This window comes from Hipposideros armiger, unplaced genomic scaffold, assembly GCF_001890085.2.
Source record: "Hipposideros armiger isolate ML-2016 unplaced genomic scaffold, ASM189008v1 scaffold_31, whole genome shotgun sequence".
In the NCBI taxonomy this organism is placed as follows: Eukaryota; Metazoa; Chordata; class Mammalia; order Chiroptera; family Hipposideridae; genus Hipposideros; species Hipposideros armiger.
The window spans coordinates 6,058,532-6,072,702 of NW_017731381.1; the positions used below are offsets into that span (position 1 = coordinate 6,058,532).

Genomic DNA, 14,171 nt, shown 5'->3' on the forward strand with positions numbered 1-14,171 from the left:
GGCACACCTGGGCATGCCTCCCTAACAAGAGAGCCTACAGTTTCCAGCATTTAGACTTTGAGGCTGATACTACACGAGGGTCTAAAACTCATGAGCTCTACCTTTAGGGAAAAAAAACCTTTAACAATATTTATACAGAATGGTAGGTAAAATAGCTGTCCGTCTAACCCAGGGACCAACAAAGGAGCTTTCTCCACGGTGTGGGGTGCACAGTCCGTATTCCAGAATTTGCTAAAATACTCAATATTCAATGGTTAAGCGGGAAACTCTGGACTTGAATCACAGCTGTGTGACTCTGAACACCTTCCCGTCAGTTTCTTCACCTGAAAACGGGTAAGAGAGCCCTTTATCATAAGGGTTTCTATAAGAATTAAATTAGTTAATTCATGTAAAAGTACTTAAAGTGGTTCCTAGCACAAAGTTAAGCGTTCAGTAAGTAGCAGATGCTACTACTGTTGTTACTCTTATTTTGTTGCTGATGTTGGTATTTTGAAGAGAGGAAAGGAGGGTGCTTTTATTCCTGGTTTGATGCCTGCGTTTATACCTGGCTTCTTCAGGCTGGACTCCCCAGGGGTGGTATAGCCCCAAGCCTACTTTTGACTCAATTCATATCTGGGCCTGACTCCAGAGGTGCAAAGCAGCTCACGGCCATAACCTTCCTCGCTACCATTCGCCAGGCCTTACCCAAGTTGTGTTTCATTTCAGAGAGCTCTTGCTGGTGCAGCCACTGTAGCTTCTCTATCTCGATCCTCAGCCTGCGAATCTGTAACGAAAGAGTTAAGACTTGAAAAGCGTGTCTGGGAGCCCTTCTCCAGCAGGGCCCAGAGGCTCCACCTCCCACGGAAAGGGTTAACGTCACCTAGTGAACTGTAACCAAGGAGCAGGCAGCCTAGGTCTGTGCCGATGTCCCCACAGCTACAGTCCAGGGACAGGCCAGTGGGTTAACCCAAATTCACAAGAAATTGTTCCAGAAAACTAAAGAGGAGCAGTCCATCTTTTCTAAGGAACAGTGGCACCAGGAGAAGCTATGTAAGAGTGAAAACAAGGACCAGATTTTCATAATACATAAGAAATTGTATTAGGACTTTGGTCTACAAAAATGAAACCAAGGCAAATAAAGATAGCTTTATTTGATCTCCCACCTAACATTGTAGGTAGGGTCCAACAGTCATTCACCTGAAATTCTAAAGGCTAATATCTCAAAACCAAGGGGTTATTTTTTGGGGGAGAGGGCCAAATTTATTTGAAGAAAAAAAAAAGAAACTCACTCTGAAATGATGAGGTTTTTTTAGTGTTTAATAATCACAACGTTCTCAGCTGGGAAGATTCTGCCCTACCCTCTTTTCCTGTATGACACTGCCCTGGAGACATTTTGGGGTGTCAAAACTGAAGTGGGGGGGTGCTACTGGCATCTAGTGGGTAGAACCCATGGATGCTGCTAAACACCCTCTGATAAATAGGATGGCCCCTACAACACAGGGTTATCTGGTACAAATGTCAGCAGAGCTGAGGCTGAAAAACCCTGATTTATGCCACGTAGTGTGAACAATTAATTATGTTTTACTACAGAAATGCTGTGTTCGGATGTGGGGGCTGCATGTCACCTCTCTCAAAATCAGAGAAATCCCGGCACACATCTTGCAAGACCAAAGATTTTACGTGACATTTTATGGCCCTATACTTTGAACTACATGCCTACTGTTAAAACGAACAAAAAAGAATCAAGTTTGGTGGGGCATTGCAGTGGGGAGGTTTTTCTACAGCAATTTTTCCCCCTCTTGTTTGATGTCCCCAGCATCATCAGAAAGTCATATTAGCCAAAATCCAAGGCAATGCACTGATTTCTCGTGGGGCCTCTCTTAAACCTTTCTATTCACACTGTTCCTTGTTGAAGGCCTATCAGGGAACATTCCTAAAGATTTTCTCTTCTTCACCTGAGCACCAGCTCAGCCCAACCCTGCCAGGCCCCCTCCATCAATGCCTCTGCATGGGGTTCCCCATAGTTCTCCCATATCACGTTCAATGACCCCAAGAAATCCTGCCACTTGTCATTTCACCTGGTGTCCTGTTTGCACCTGGCTTGCAGTGAATTAGCGTAAGACAGAAATTCGGGGGGGGGGTGTCTATTTTTATAAGTGGTCACTTGGTAAGTGGACATTTGAACATTTTCACCGCTCGCGTCTCTAAGCCATCACGAACACTGTGGGAGGCTCAGTCACAAATGCTTAGACAACAAGGATCACATGTATAAAAAAAGGCCAAACTTACAAAGAAGGTCAAGGAGCCGATTTTACATGGAGCAAAAAGCCCTGGTTCTCGTTTCATCGGTGGGTTAACTCAGGCTTTGGCTTTGGCTGTTTTATGAGAAGTGAACTGATCACACACAGCAGGGTCTGTCTCCACAGCACCAGCCTTCTGGCTCAATGAAGAAATGCCCTCGCCCACAACCCCAAGCAGCACAGCCAGCCTGACAACCAGAGCCCGGACCCTGGAGCGTTTCCAGAGGAGCTTCTCCGTGGCACCATTCTACAGCAGCCCATAAAACACTCTTAGCAAACAGGGAATTAACGTGTCATCTCTGACCTCAGCTATTGTGCTTCCAGTAGTGTTTTTAGAAAGATCGTTGTATATTTCTGTCATCGTTCCTTTTATTGCATCCATCATCTGAAAAATGAAAACAGAAACAATTCAGGCGATCGCTTCCCCCAAGGCCTTTCTAAATGACATACAGCTAAACTCTTGCTGTATAAAGCAGCAGTTCTCAAATGGGGGTTCGTGACTGGTGAGGGAGGCGGGGGGGGGGCGTGCTACTGGCATCTAGGGGGTCAAAGCCAGGAGTGCACTTGACATGCCCCAGTGCATAGGACAGTCCCCACAACATAGAATGATCCAGTCCAAAATGTTACAAGTGCTGAGGTTGAGACACTCTGACCTAAACCAGGGGAGGGGTCACCCACAAGGTCCCCATCTCACATTCGGGGAGCAGGTCACAACCATTAAGCTCGTTTCTATAGTCACAGGCTAAACTGGACAGGCTGAACTTGGCCCTCAGGTGTGTTTGGTGTAGGCAGCACAGTGGCTTCAGGGGAAGGATTGCTTTGTTTTGTTACTGGTTGTTGTTTTTTTTTCATTCTTTCCCCTTAAAAAAAACAACAACCGTTTTATTGAGGCATCATTGTGATAACATGCAATTCACCCGTTTAAAGTGTACACTTCAGTGGCTTTTAGCATATTCAGAGCTGTGCATCGTCACCACAATCAGTTATTGCCCCCCTGCCTATGACAACCACTAATCTGCTTTCTATCTCTATGGATTTGTTTAATCTAGAGATTTCATACCCATCGACTCACACAATATGTGGTCCCCTGAGACTGGCTGCTTTGACTTAGCACAATGTTTTCAAGGTTTATCTGTGTTGCAGGGTGTTATCAGTACTTCGTTCCTTTTTATGGACCGATAAATACAGTCCATTGTGTGGATGTAGCTGGTGTGTTCTTTTAATGCCCTTGGTCAGGGTGGTGCCTCTCCAGTTTGTTTAACTATCTGGCCCATGAAGGCATCAGCGAATCCGTGACATCAGCTCAGGTTCACACAGCAGGCGCCGAGGTACCTGATGACCAGATGGATTTGCAGGATGAATGTCTCTCCTGCCTCCCCCTTGCCAGCGACCCCTCCTGCATCCCACGAGAAAGAGGACAGGGGACCAAGCCAGGTCTCAGGCCTGGTCTGGCCGCTGCCGAGCCTGCCCTGTGTTTTGCAGCATAAAGGCAGGACAAAAAGCACCCTCATATCTGATGTCCACGATTTGTCCCCACCACTACACCTCTCACCGCCCACCCTCTCTCTGAGCCTCAGTTTCCCCATGTAGAAAACAAAAATACTAACAATGACCCTGGTAGGGTGTGCACAAGGATTAACTGAGAAAACCGTGCGAAGACTGTGGTTCGGTACCTACCGTGGAGTAGGTGTTCATAAAGAAATACCTGTTCATCTGATTTTTACAGAAAAATAAATTCACAGGATATGTGATTGCGAAACAGCTGCCAATCCCAAAACAATAACCCCAAATTCACCCCAACATAGGGCGGAAATGAATAAAATATCTGTTGAGATTGCTGCTCCCTGCTTCTTATGGGGCCGACCCAGGGACGCCGCCAGCATAAACACTGTACTTTATGCAGCTTTACGGTCAGTCATTCTGCATTGGCCTCCTTGCCCCATTGCAATCCACGTCAATTGCAAATATTAAAACGAAATTGCTTACAAGAAAACTTTAGAAAATGGATGAAATTCAATACGTTCGTAACACCATGGTTACATTCCATTCTAAAGAAATCATGAGTTTGTGGACTTTCACTCTTCCAAATATAGCAACGGACTCAACGTTAATAAAAGGTGCCCTTTTGCCAAAACACACAAATCTGGGTCTTCAACTCGGGGTCCCCTCGGAGCTAGGAAGAGTTCATCAGCTCCAAAAATATGTCACCGTGTTCATTTTCTTAACTGCAAAGAAAATGTCTATCAAAAAGCTCAATGCCTCAATTTTGCTACAAAAGCAAAGGGGGTGGCAGAAAGTAATAACAATAAAAATGGCTTGCAGGAGCTGTGAAAACTGGCTCGGGGCGGACCACTAGCCAGATCCAGGCCTCCATTTTCTCACCTGTAAATAGACAGGTTGGGCCAAATCAAATTGAAGGTGACACAGGGTCACCTGTATTTTTTTTTTTTTTTGGCAAGCAGAACAAGAGATCATTTAAGCAATTTCAGACATCTTGTATCAGTAATGAAAAAAATTACTCCCCTTTCAATTCTCTTGAAATTCTATAGATCATGTTATTGGGTTGTCGGAAAAGTCATGACACATTTTTGCAACGAAAAGCTTAGAAAAAAATGTCATGACTTTTCTGACAATCCAATAGAAAGACTCAGTTTGGTGCCATTTGGTCTTTAACGCTTTGATGACACTCTCGGCTTTTAACAAAAGGAAAAGACAAGGAACAGTATCTGGTGAGGTTAAGCTTAATGTTTAAGTCAATTTGAATAAAATTTATTTTAAATAAAGATATTAAGTCAGTAACTAGTTCAGGTAGTGAGCATGTAAGACAAAAATCCTGAGGATGGCAAGTGACTGAAACTGGAATCTAGTTACTGTGAAGCTTGGGGACTCGACAACAATTCCTGCATTTTAGGCAGAAGTGGGGGCAGATATACTACATAAGTGACGAAGTTATCCCCAAGACGAGGTTCTGATTATCTCTTTAGCCACACTGATTCTTAAGTGTAGCTGCTTAAAAAAGCCATGTGCAAAAACAATTAGTCTGTTGACACTGGACATCTGTGATCAGCAGGTCACATGTGAATTCTCAAACCAGCTCAAAGCCACTGTCTACATCCTGGCTGCTACGACTCAAGTCCCAGCTCAACCATTCACTGACTGTGTGACCCTAGGTAAGTTGCATAACCTCGCTGGGCCTCAGTTTTCTCATCTATAAAATGGGCGTAATAATAGTACCTACCTCACCAATTTGTCATGAAGAGTTAAGTAACGTACAAAAACGCACTTGGAACAGTGCCTGGTCCAGAATAAAAGCCATGAAAACTATTGCTAAGTATCATCTTACCTAGTATGACAGACAGACTCTAAGATGGCTGGCCTGGTGACCTGCTTTTAACCAACAGAATATGGTGAAGGTAACTGCATGTCACTTCTGTATTTAGGCTATGTAAGATAACTTCCATCTTGCTGGTAGGCATTCTCTCTCACTGGCTTTGACAAATGAAGCAAGCTGCCATGCTGGGAAGGCCCACGCGGGTGGACTCCAGCCAACAGTCAGCTAGGAACTGAGGCCCCAGAGGAAGTGAATCCTGCCAACCATCACCTGAATGAGCTTGGCAATGGATCCTTCAGATAAAACCCCAACCCTAGGAGACACCGCGACTGCAGGTGGCTACAGGTCCTGAAACCGAGAACCCAGCTGAGCCATGCCTGGACTCCTGACCCACAGAAACTAGGAAGAAATGTGTTTGGTTTTAAGTTGCTACATTTTGTAGTAATTTTTAGGCAAAAATGGGTAACTAATACACCTAGAGGATTTTTAAAAAATGACCAACAAGGGTGGCCGGTTAGCTCAGGTGGTTAGAGCGCAGGCTCATAACACCAAGGTTGCCAGTTCGATCCTCACATGGGCCAGTGAGCTGCACCCTCCACAACTAGACTGAAGACAACTACTTGATGAGTCCTGGAAAAACACACTGTTCCCCAATAAAATTTCTTTAAAAATAAAAAAAGATCAACAAAAATTCATTAGTAAAACACTACACATATGCCTCACACCATCCAGAACTAAAAAAGATCCTACCTTTAACACAATAATAGCAACTCTTTTTCCTAAGACTTGAAGAATTTTAGAAATAACTATTCTCAACTATTTTCACTCATTCTCTCTATAAACTTGAATAGTTTACTCATTAGTAACTAACTAGTAATTTACTCACTAGTAAAGAGGAAATTATTATCTACTTAGCAATTTACTAAATACTAAGCAGATTATTACGTAACTACTACCAATAGTTACCAACAGTAATAAGCCCAACGATGAGAAGTTAGAGAATACCATGCACTCTTATCAACAACTCTGCACCAAGCACCTACTGTGTGCCAGGCACTGTTCTAGGCCCCAGCAGCAAGCAAAACAGACAAAATCCTGTCCTTGTGGAGCTGACATTCTGGTGGTTATTCTTGCTACCGAGTGGTCTATTGAAATGTACCTGCACATCATTCCAGAGCACGCGCTTAAGATGATGAGAACTGCAAGTTTCATTTGCCCAAATCCAACAAATGAGCATGAAAGCACTTGGCAAATTGAGAGAGAAAAAGAAAGAGCCTGCACTGAGAGAATACCCAGAAGTAAACACACAGCAAGGATCCTGCCCGCCACGCCACTCAACAAGGACCACGCCCCTGAGGATGGGCCAGGTAGGGGAGGGAATCCACTACTCCCCCGGCCATCTTGGTTCCCGGAAAACTCTAGGTAGGGCCTCATACCTGATAAGTCTCACGTTCAAGCGTCTGTCACTTTTACTCCATGCGGCTTCTAAATACAAACCAACCCCTGGGTCTGTTGTTAACTGAAGGAACAGAAATTTTTTCCAGCACTTAAGGAAAAATCTGTCCTTAATGAGTGACTTGACTTCTGAAGGGAAAGTGTGATTCTATGTCATTTTCCCATCACGTACCGACTTGAGAATCGAAGCCTTCTCGGAGTAAGATACAGTCTATTCTACATTTCCCTGAGTGGATCCCACTTTAGACCCAAGTGAAAAGTTTAGTCTCAGAGATCCTCAGTAAAAGCAGGGTCTTCTCTTCTAAACACCCCCTAAAACCTGCGAGGTCATGACCCTAATAGTTCCCATCAGGAAGCCGGTCCTCCAACATCCCGCCAGGCGCCTGCCGGCACTCACTTTGCTAGTGTACTTGGCAATGTCTGCGGCGACATCGGCTGAGGCGGTGGCGATGGGCAGGTCTGCGTTGACTGAAGATGCAAGGGTGCTCGTGGACCCTGAGCTGGTGACCAGGGGTGACGACTGAGTGCTGGTCACCAGGGTGATGGTGGAGGTGGACGGGCTCTGCGTTATCTCCTTCTGCTGCACAGCTAGGAAAAGAAAAGGTCCTGGTCACCCTACTGCTGCGGGAGGGGACTGTCACAGCTCAAAGCTGTGGTGAGGGAGTGAAGCCCCTGGAATAGGTCCTGCGAGCTTTTCCACTCTCAGGTGACAAACATTCCCTCCTTGACCAAACTCGAGCCGGGCTCCTCTGAGCCCTTTCTCGACTAAGCTTCAACCTTGGCCTATAAAGACTTAAAACACGAACACAGCCTCTAACAGCTCAAGGCAGCAACCCTAGGACGACCCCAGTCACTTTTAAAGTGCCTGCCTGAGAAAATTCAAGGCCGTCCAAAAAATTAGCTGTTCCAGCCAATCCCTGAATATGGGGCCCATCTCCCAGCCTCTGTGGGAAGGTAGGAGCTGAACTTCGATAGGTGTAGGTTAACATACCCAGATGGGTATCACAGGGACCAACCCCCTTCCCACTTTTGTAAATTTTCACTTCCCTGATGGTACTGTCCCACTCACACCCCCTTGCTACTCCCTCATTCGCTTTTTAAAATGCCCAGTCACCTCTGTACAAATCCAAGTTGACTTCAGTTCACACTGGACTTTTTTACCTATTGCCACAGTGTATTACTGAATACATTCTGTCTTTACCACTCTAACTGGTACCCAGCTTTGTTTATCTTTGACACAGGAAAAGGTAGAAATGCAGAACCATATCATCAGTGGGCCTCTGCTTGCCTAAATTCCCCTGGGAAACCTCAGAATGCTTATGGGGTTATGGAAACAGGAGACTGGAACTCGCCATCCCAATCTCTAAGTCCTGGATTCAGCGATGCCCCGCCAGCTCTTTCAAAGGGTGACCGAGCCAGCTGTATTCCAGCTCTGCCTGTTCATTCTTTCAGTCTTCCCGCTCCCCAATCTTTGAAGGGTTTCACTGGGCTGGGGGGGGTGCAATTCAAGATCTGACTACCTCTCATCCTCCTATCCTGCAGCTACTTACTAGGGTGCACTCAACACATAAGAGTTTCAGTCAAGGAGCCCCACCTTCAAGGATCTAGAGGCTATTTTCCCATGAGACAACATCTAGCTACACAAGTGGTACAAAAGCTGGCCAAGGGGTACCCATCAGAGGAGCACTCTTTGCCCTTCCATCAGCTCCAGATGGAACCTCCTGAAAGGCTGGTGGGGATTTGGATCCTGCAACTTCAGCAACTGGTTATTGATGCTGGCTCTTCTCGTGGAAGCGGCTAACCTCTAGTCACTAAGGTAGCCTTGGCCACCAACCGCTCGCTGTACTCTTTCCCAAACAATGCCAAGAGATTCACGGGTGTGCTTACAACAGGGAAAAACTGGAAGCAATCTGAATGCCCATCAGTAGGGGTATACGTTAAATCAACTATAGAATACTACGCAGCAGTCTAAAAGAATAAGGTAGAGCTGTGTGTACGGATATGGACGGACCTCCAAAACATGTTGATGGGTGAAAAAAAAAAAAATGGTACCATTTTTATGTTTCAAAAAAGAAAAGAAACAAAAACAGGAATATTTTTATGGAGAGCCAGATATATAACTATATATGCACACATGAATAAAAAAGGGTTCACAGTTAACAGTGGCTGCTGAGAAAGGGAGACTAAAATGGAAGGTCAACCGGGACAATAGACTTTCGTGTAAATTATCTTGCCCCCTTTCTGAGGAGCACATTTGCATGTATTACGTACAAAATCGTACAAAATGAAAAAAAAAATAATGTAAATAAAAGTAAAAAAATCAAACTGCAAAACGATTCTTAAAAATAATGCCAAGTGGAATGGGTACGGCCTTCAGGATTACCACGGCCAGGAAACAAACGGGAACTAAATAAATAAATAAATAAAACGAATGGTTTTTCTCCTGTCGATGTGGCAAAAAAAGGGGGCGGGCGCCACGGAGAGCAGAGGGGGAGGCTCGGTACCTTTCACAGCCTGTCTGGTCTGATATCTCGTCCCCTGGGAAGACTGAGGCTGCTGCTGCTGGTTTTGCTGCTGCTGCTGTTGCTGCTGACGCTGTATCTTCTGCATGTGCCACTTTTGGGAGGACGTTTGAAACTTACTTGATGAGTTCCACACGACCCGCTGCACGGCCGGGGCAGTCTCCTTCGGTAAAAGCGGCCTCTGCTTTTTCACGGGGCTTCCTGTGGCAGCGGCGGCCGGGGCCGTGACCGTGGACGTGGTGCTGGTGGTGGCCGTGACACCAGCCGTGGGAGTTTGGGAGGACGAGCGGGTGAGGACCGGTGTTTCGGGGGGAGACTGGCTGCCTGCCGTAGTGGACGGTGGAGCTTTAGCTACAGCTAAAGCCGATGCATGAAAAAAACAAACACAAAGTACGTTGGACTCAGGCTTGCCGGCGCGGTCTCTAGGCCAGCAAGTTCTGGGGGCAACAACCCCAACAAATGCAGCTCACCAAATATACACACCCACACACACCCCAGCACATGCTCACCTTCTTTACTTAGCACCTTCTATCTCGGAGGATCGGGCCTCCTTTTGTGAGCATGCGCTCACATTCGGACATGCCAACGCCTCTGGGGGAAATGGGGTGAAGCAGCCCCAGCCCCTGTACTCATGCTGCCCATCAACTCCCAGGGGAGGCAGCGGATGAACTCACTGCAAGTGTCTTGCTTTCCAAAGTTAGAATTGGACGAACTTGGAGAAAGGCCCAGCCAAAGTCAATCCAGAGATTAAGAGAAACCCTTGCACTAGAGAACGTATAAAGCACGTACCCCAAAGAACCAGAGGGCTTCGCAGTGGTCAAAGCATTGAGTGACATTAAATCATTCAGGAACAAAGAAACCCTTTCACCTCTCCTGAGCACCCCCCAGGACAGAGTCTCAGTGTGGTGCCCACCGTGACACCTGACACTAAGGAGAATTCTGCCCCAAGACCAGAACCTTCCCAACACAGCGATATTTATTGGGTTGTCGGAAAAGTCATGACGTATTTTTGCAACGAAAAACATAGAAAAAATACGTCATGACTTTTCCGACAACCCAATATCTAGAATTTGGGAGACTTGCTTTTGTTTGGATGGTATTTACTCCTGCCACCTTTTCGGTATATAGAAGGAATACTGGTTTATTTATTGTGCAGTGGTCAAGTTTAAGTTTAAAATGGGTTTAATTTTTTTTTTTTTAAAGAATAAGTTGTTTCAAATAAAAATATTACGTCAAGGGCCGGCTGAGTGGTGCGTTGGTTAAGAGCTGGCTTGGGACACCAGCTCTGAGCAGCAGGGCCCCAGTTCGGATCCCACATGAGGGCCAACGATGCTGCACCCTCTACAGCTAAGACGGGGAACAACAGCTCAACCTGGAGCTGGGCTGCCGTGAGTCGCCGGCAACGGCGTAGGCTGCAGTGGAGCTGCAGTGGGATGCTGTAAAGCTACCCTGAGTGGCTGGCAGCCAGTGTGAGTGGCTGGCAGCTGGCGTGAGTTGCCCTGAGCGGCCGTCCAATGGCCAGCAACTGATCTGCCTCACCCGGGAAGAGCACAATTATAATACCAACATGGGCCAGTAAAGCAGCGTCCTCCACAACTAGACTGAAGAACAAAAGGACAGCTACTTCTCTGTTCCCCTTCCCCGATTCCCCAATGCTTCTCCCCTCCTCCAATTCCCCAATAAAATCTTTTAAACATGTATATATATATTACGTCAAGAATTATAGAAGCAGGACTTGGGAATGGCAAAACTAACCAACGTGAATGCCTCAAGTCTGAAGAAATTTCAAACTTGGAAGTATGTCTTTAAGGACTATGTCTTCTGGGAGGAGCTGGGCTCTGGGGGTGGGGGGTAGAATTTCAACAGGCAGAGGTAAGAATTTGGAGGGGGACAGCATTAGCTAAGGCAGTTAGGAATAGGGAACATTTTGATAAGTGAGGGTAGGCAATGACGGGAAGGCAGATTAGTGCCAGAAGCACTGAGCAGCGTAGAAGGGGGTGACCACGTGAGGGCTTGTTTATAAAAGAGGGGTCGGTTATCATTGCAGGGGTCCCAGAGCCACTGAGAAGATGAGCCTCCCCACAGAGAGGAGTCCCCAAGGATCACACATAAAACACAGGTGCAAGTCAGCACCTCGATCTTAGATGATGTGCCTGGAGATCAAGCTCCTTTTAAACAGGACTCTGCCCATCTTTTTAACTGTGTATCATTTAGAAGAGACATGAGCTTAATTATTCTAGGAAAGATTTTCACCAAGGAAAAGGAGACGACAATCTGACTTCTGATAAAGGGGGGCTTTCTCGGTGGTTATCACATCTGGTTGGCCCTCCTGCTCCTCTGGGGAAGAGAGTTCAGCCAAGTTCATGGGTTAAGAGCACAGGGTGGGGCTGGAAGAGGAGCTCTTTCCTGCAGTAAGGAGCCCTAATCCTTCCCCAGGACAAACTGCCAGACACTGGACAGAGCCCCTGCCCCTTCCAGGGGCACAGATGGCTTTGAACCTGGCACTTCTAAGAACCCACATGGGGGCAGTCCCCCCGCAGGCTTTCTAACCTGCAGAAGTACCTTCAATACCTCCTCCCCTTTTCTGCCACGTGAACAAAAAATACATTGTTATTCTCGACTAGGCGAGTAGGGCAAAGGGCCTCTTCTCTCTCCTGATTTGTGAAAGCCAACAGCCAGCTTTGCACATGGGGGACTGCTCTAGCATCATGCTTGTCCCACTTTTCCAAATAAAATACTGGAGTGTGCCATCTGAAAAGAATTCAGGCTCAAAGGACTCTTTGGAGGTTATCATTTAGACACTAAACTATTTTAATTTCTAGGGAATTCTGGTGGTTTATGCGGGGGGAGGGGAGGCTATGAAAAATTCCACTTGTCCTAGAAATTAAAAATGTATGATCGATCTCCTACAGCCCCCCAAAACGGGTGACTCTCTTAAAGACCAGCTGCCCCATCAAATTAACCTACTTATCCCAGAGTTTGGTCACTGTCTTGTATGTAAAGGGAGGACTTTTGAAGACAAGGACGGAAATGATTGATGTTACAGGTAAGCAGAGGGAAGCCAGCTCCCTTCGCCTCTGTTCTGAGGTCACTAGCTGTAAGAGCTGTTGCAGTATCTGAGAATTTATATTCTACACATAAGCTGGATTCCTAGCTGAAGGCGAGCTGGAGGTCACCAAAGCACACTCCCTAATGCCCTTCGCTTTAATAAGTTTGTAAGTAAAGCACAGTGTTGAAAAGATGCTCTACTGCAGAGTCCGACACAAAGCCGACTGGTCAAGACCCAAACCACCACCCGGGGGGGGGCTCTGGAGTTAGGACAGTCGGTTCTGCACCAACACCTAGGAAGCTGCTCTAAGTGAATTATGCTTTAAAATCATCCTCAGTTTAATCCTTCCTCCACCACACACTCGGGGTCTCCTGGAGAAATGTCCCTCCGACATCAGTGCAAGGAAGAGCTCTGCTTCATTTAATCAACTGAAATTTTTTTTATTTTTTGGAAAACGTGAGATCCCTTATGGGACTAAGTTTCCCTTTTTGCTCTGACTGCTGGGAAGCTCGGAGCCAATGAAGCCCAGCTTTGTTAACTCTGAAGGCTGAAACAGTCTATGTATTTCCGTATATAAACTTTCCCCGGACCTCTTACTATTCTACGGTCATCTTTTATACTGATTTCTCTGCAGTTTGCTCATGATTATGTATTCTCGTCAGTCTGTCGCAAATCCCTTCTGGAAGAGGCAAGGGTCATAAAACCAATCAAAAGATTTGTTCAGAAAGAAAGGGACGGTATACATATAACTATATCATTCATGGCAGCACTGCCATCTGCACCCAAATATTCCCACAAGCCTCATGGAATAAATGCTACTCTGCGACATCAGAAGCAGTCCTTCAAACTCCCTTCCACAACATAATCGAATTTTTCAGAGGCCCTCCATTACCCAGGGGTGGTGTGGTGGTCTATCCTTCCTGTCCCACTCCATTGCCCTCTCTCCCTGCACTGCCCCATCCAGAGGCATTTCGTCCTCTTTTGATGACCTGCAGGAATGAAGGTTCCAGAGCAGCTCAGGTTGGCACATTCACAGAAGAAGGAGTCTCAAGGCCCGTCCCTGACTTGCGTTGTAAGCAGCCAGACTAGGAAATCCCCAGGGGACATTAGAATCACATCTTACTCAAGAGTTTGGTGAAGAAGTTAGCTCCTGTCCCAAGTCAGGCAGTCTAAAATAAAACCTGGCGATGTAAGTACTCACAGAGTACAACGGTTTTACAGCTACAATCTCTCCTCTGTCCTCAGGTGATGTTTCTCCTGGGCCTTCAATTAATCCGTCATTATCTTTCTGGGACATGTTGGAATCCCTCACTACCCACTTGCCAATCCAACTGAAAAATGTGCTGACTGCTCTGTCAATAGGAAGGACACCCTTCAAATCACTCACACGTTCCTTCCGGAAGCTTTACCACCACACCTGGGCTACGGCAGGCTGGCGGGCGGCCACCGCTGCCTCAGTCTCTTCAGAGCCGCAGCAGGAGCACAGCTGAGACGCAGGCAGCAGGTCTCAACTGGGGAGATGGTGCCCCGCCCCC

The 14,171-nt window shown here is 46.4% G+C and overlaps 1 protein-coding gene across 17 annotated transcripts in view; it reads right to left on the reverse strand.

The window, feature by feature from the left end:
- Positions 1–14,171, reverse strand: part of ZMYND8 (zinc finger MYND-type containing 8) — a 109,033-nt gene that overhangs the window by 12,278 nt on the left and 82,584 nt on the right. For 12 of the 17 annotated variants that reach the window (XM_019636969.1, XM_019636962.1, XM_019636965.1 and 9 more), the window contains 4 exons: positions 9,570–9,944; positions 7,463–7,653; positions 2,584–2,664; positions 685–763 (listed from right to left, as the gene is read on the reverse strand). In XM_019636969.1, coding sequence (XP_019492514.1) covers positions 685–763; positions 2,584–2,664; positions 7,463–7,653; positions 9,570–9,944 — 726 coding nt within the window. The remainder of the gene's footprint in view (positions 1–684; positions 764–2,583; positions 2,665–7,462; positions 7,654–9,569; positions 9,945–14,171) is intronic. The other 5 variants (XM_019636971.1, XM_019636972.1, XM_019636970.1 and 2 more) reach the window with 1 other exon arrangement.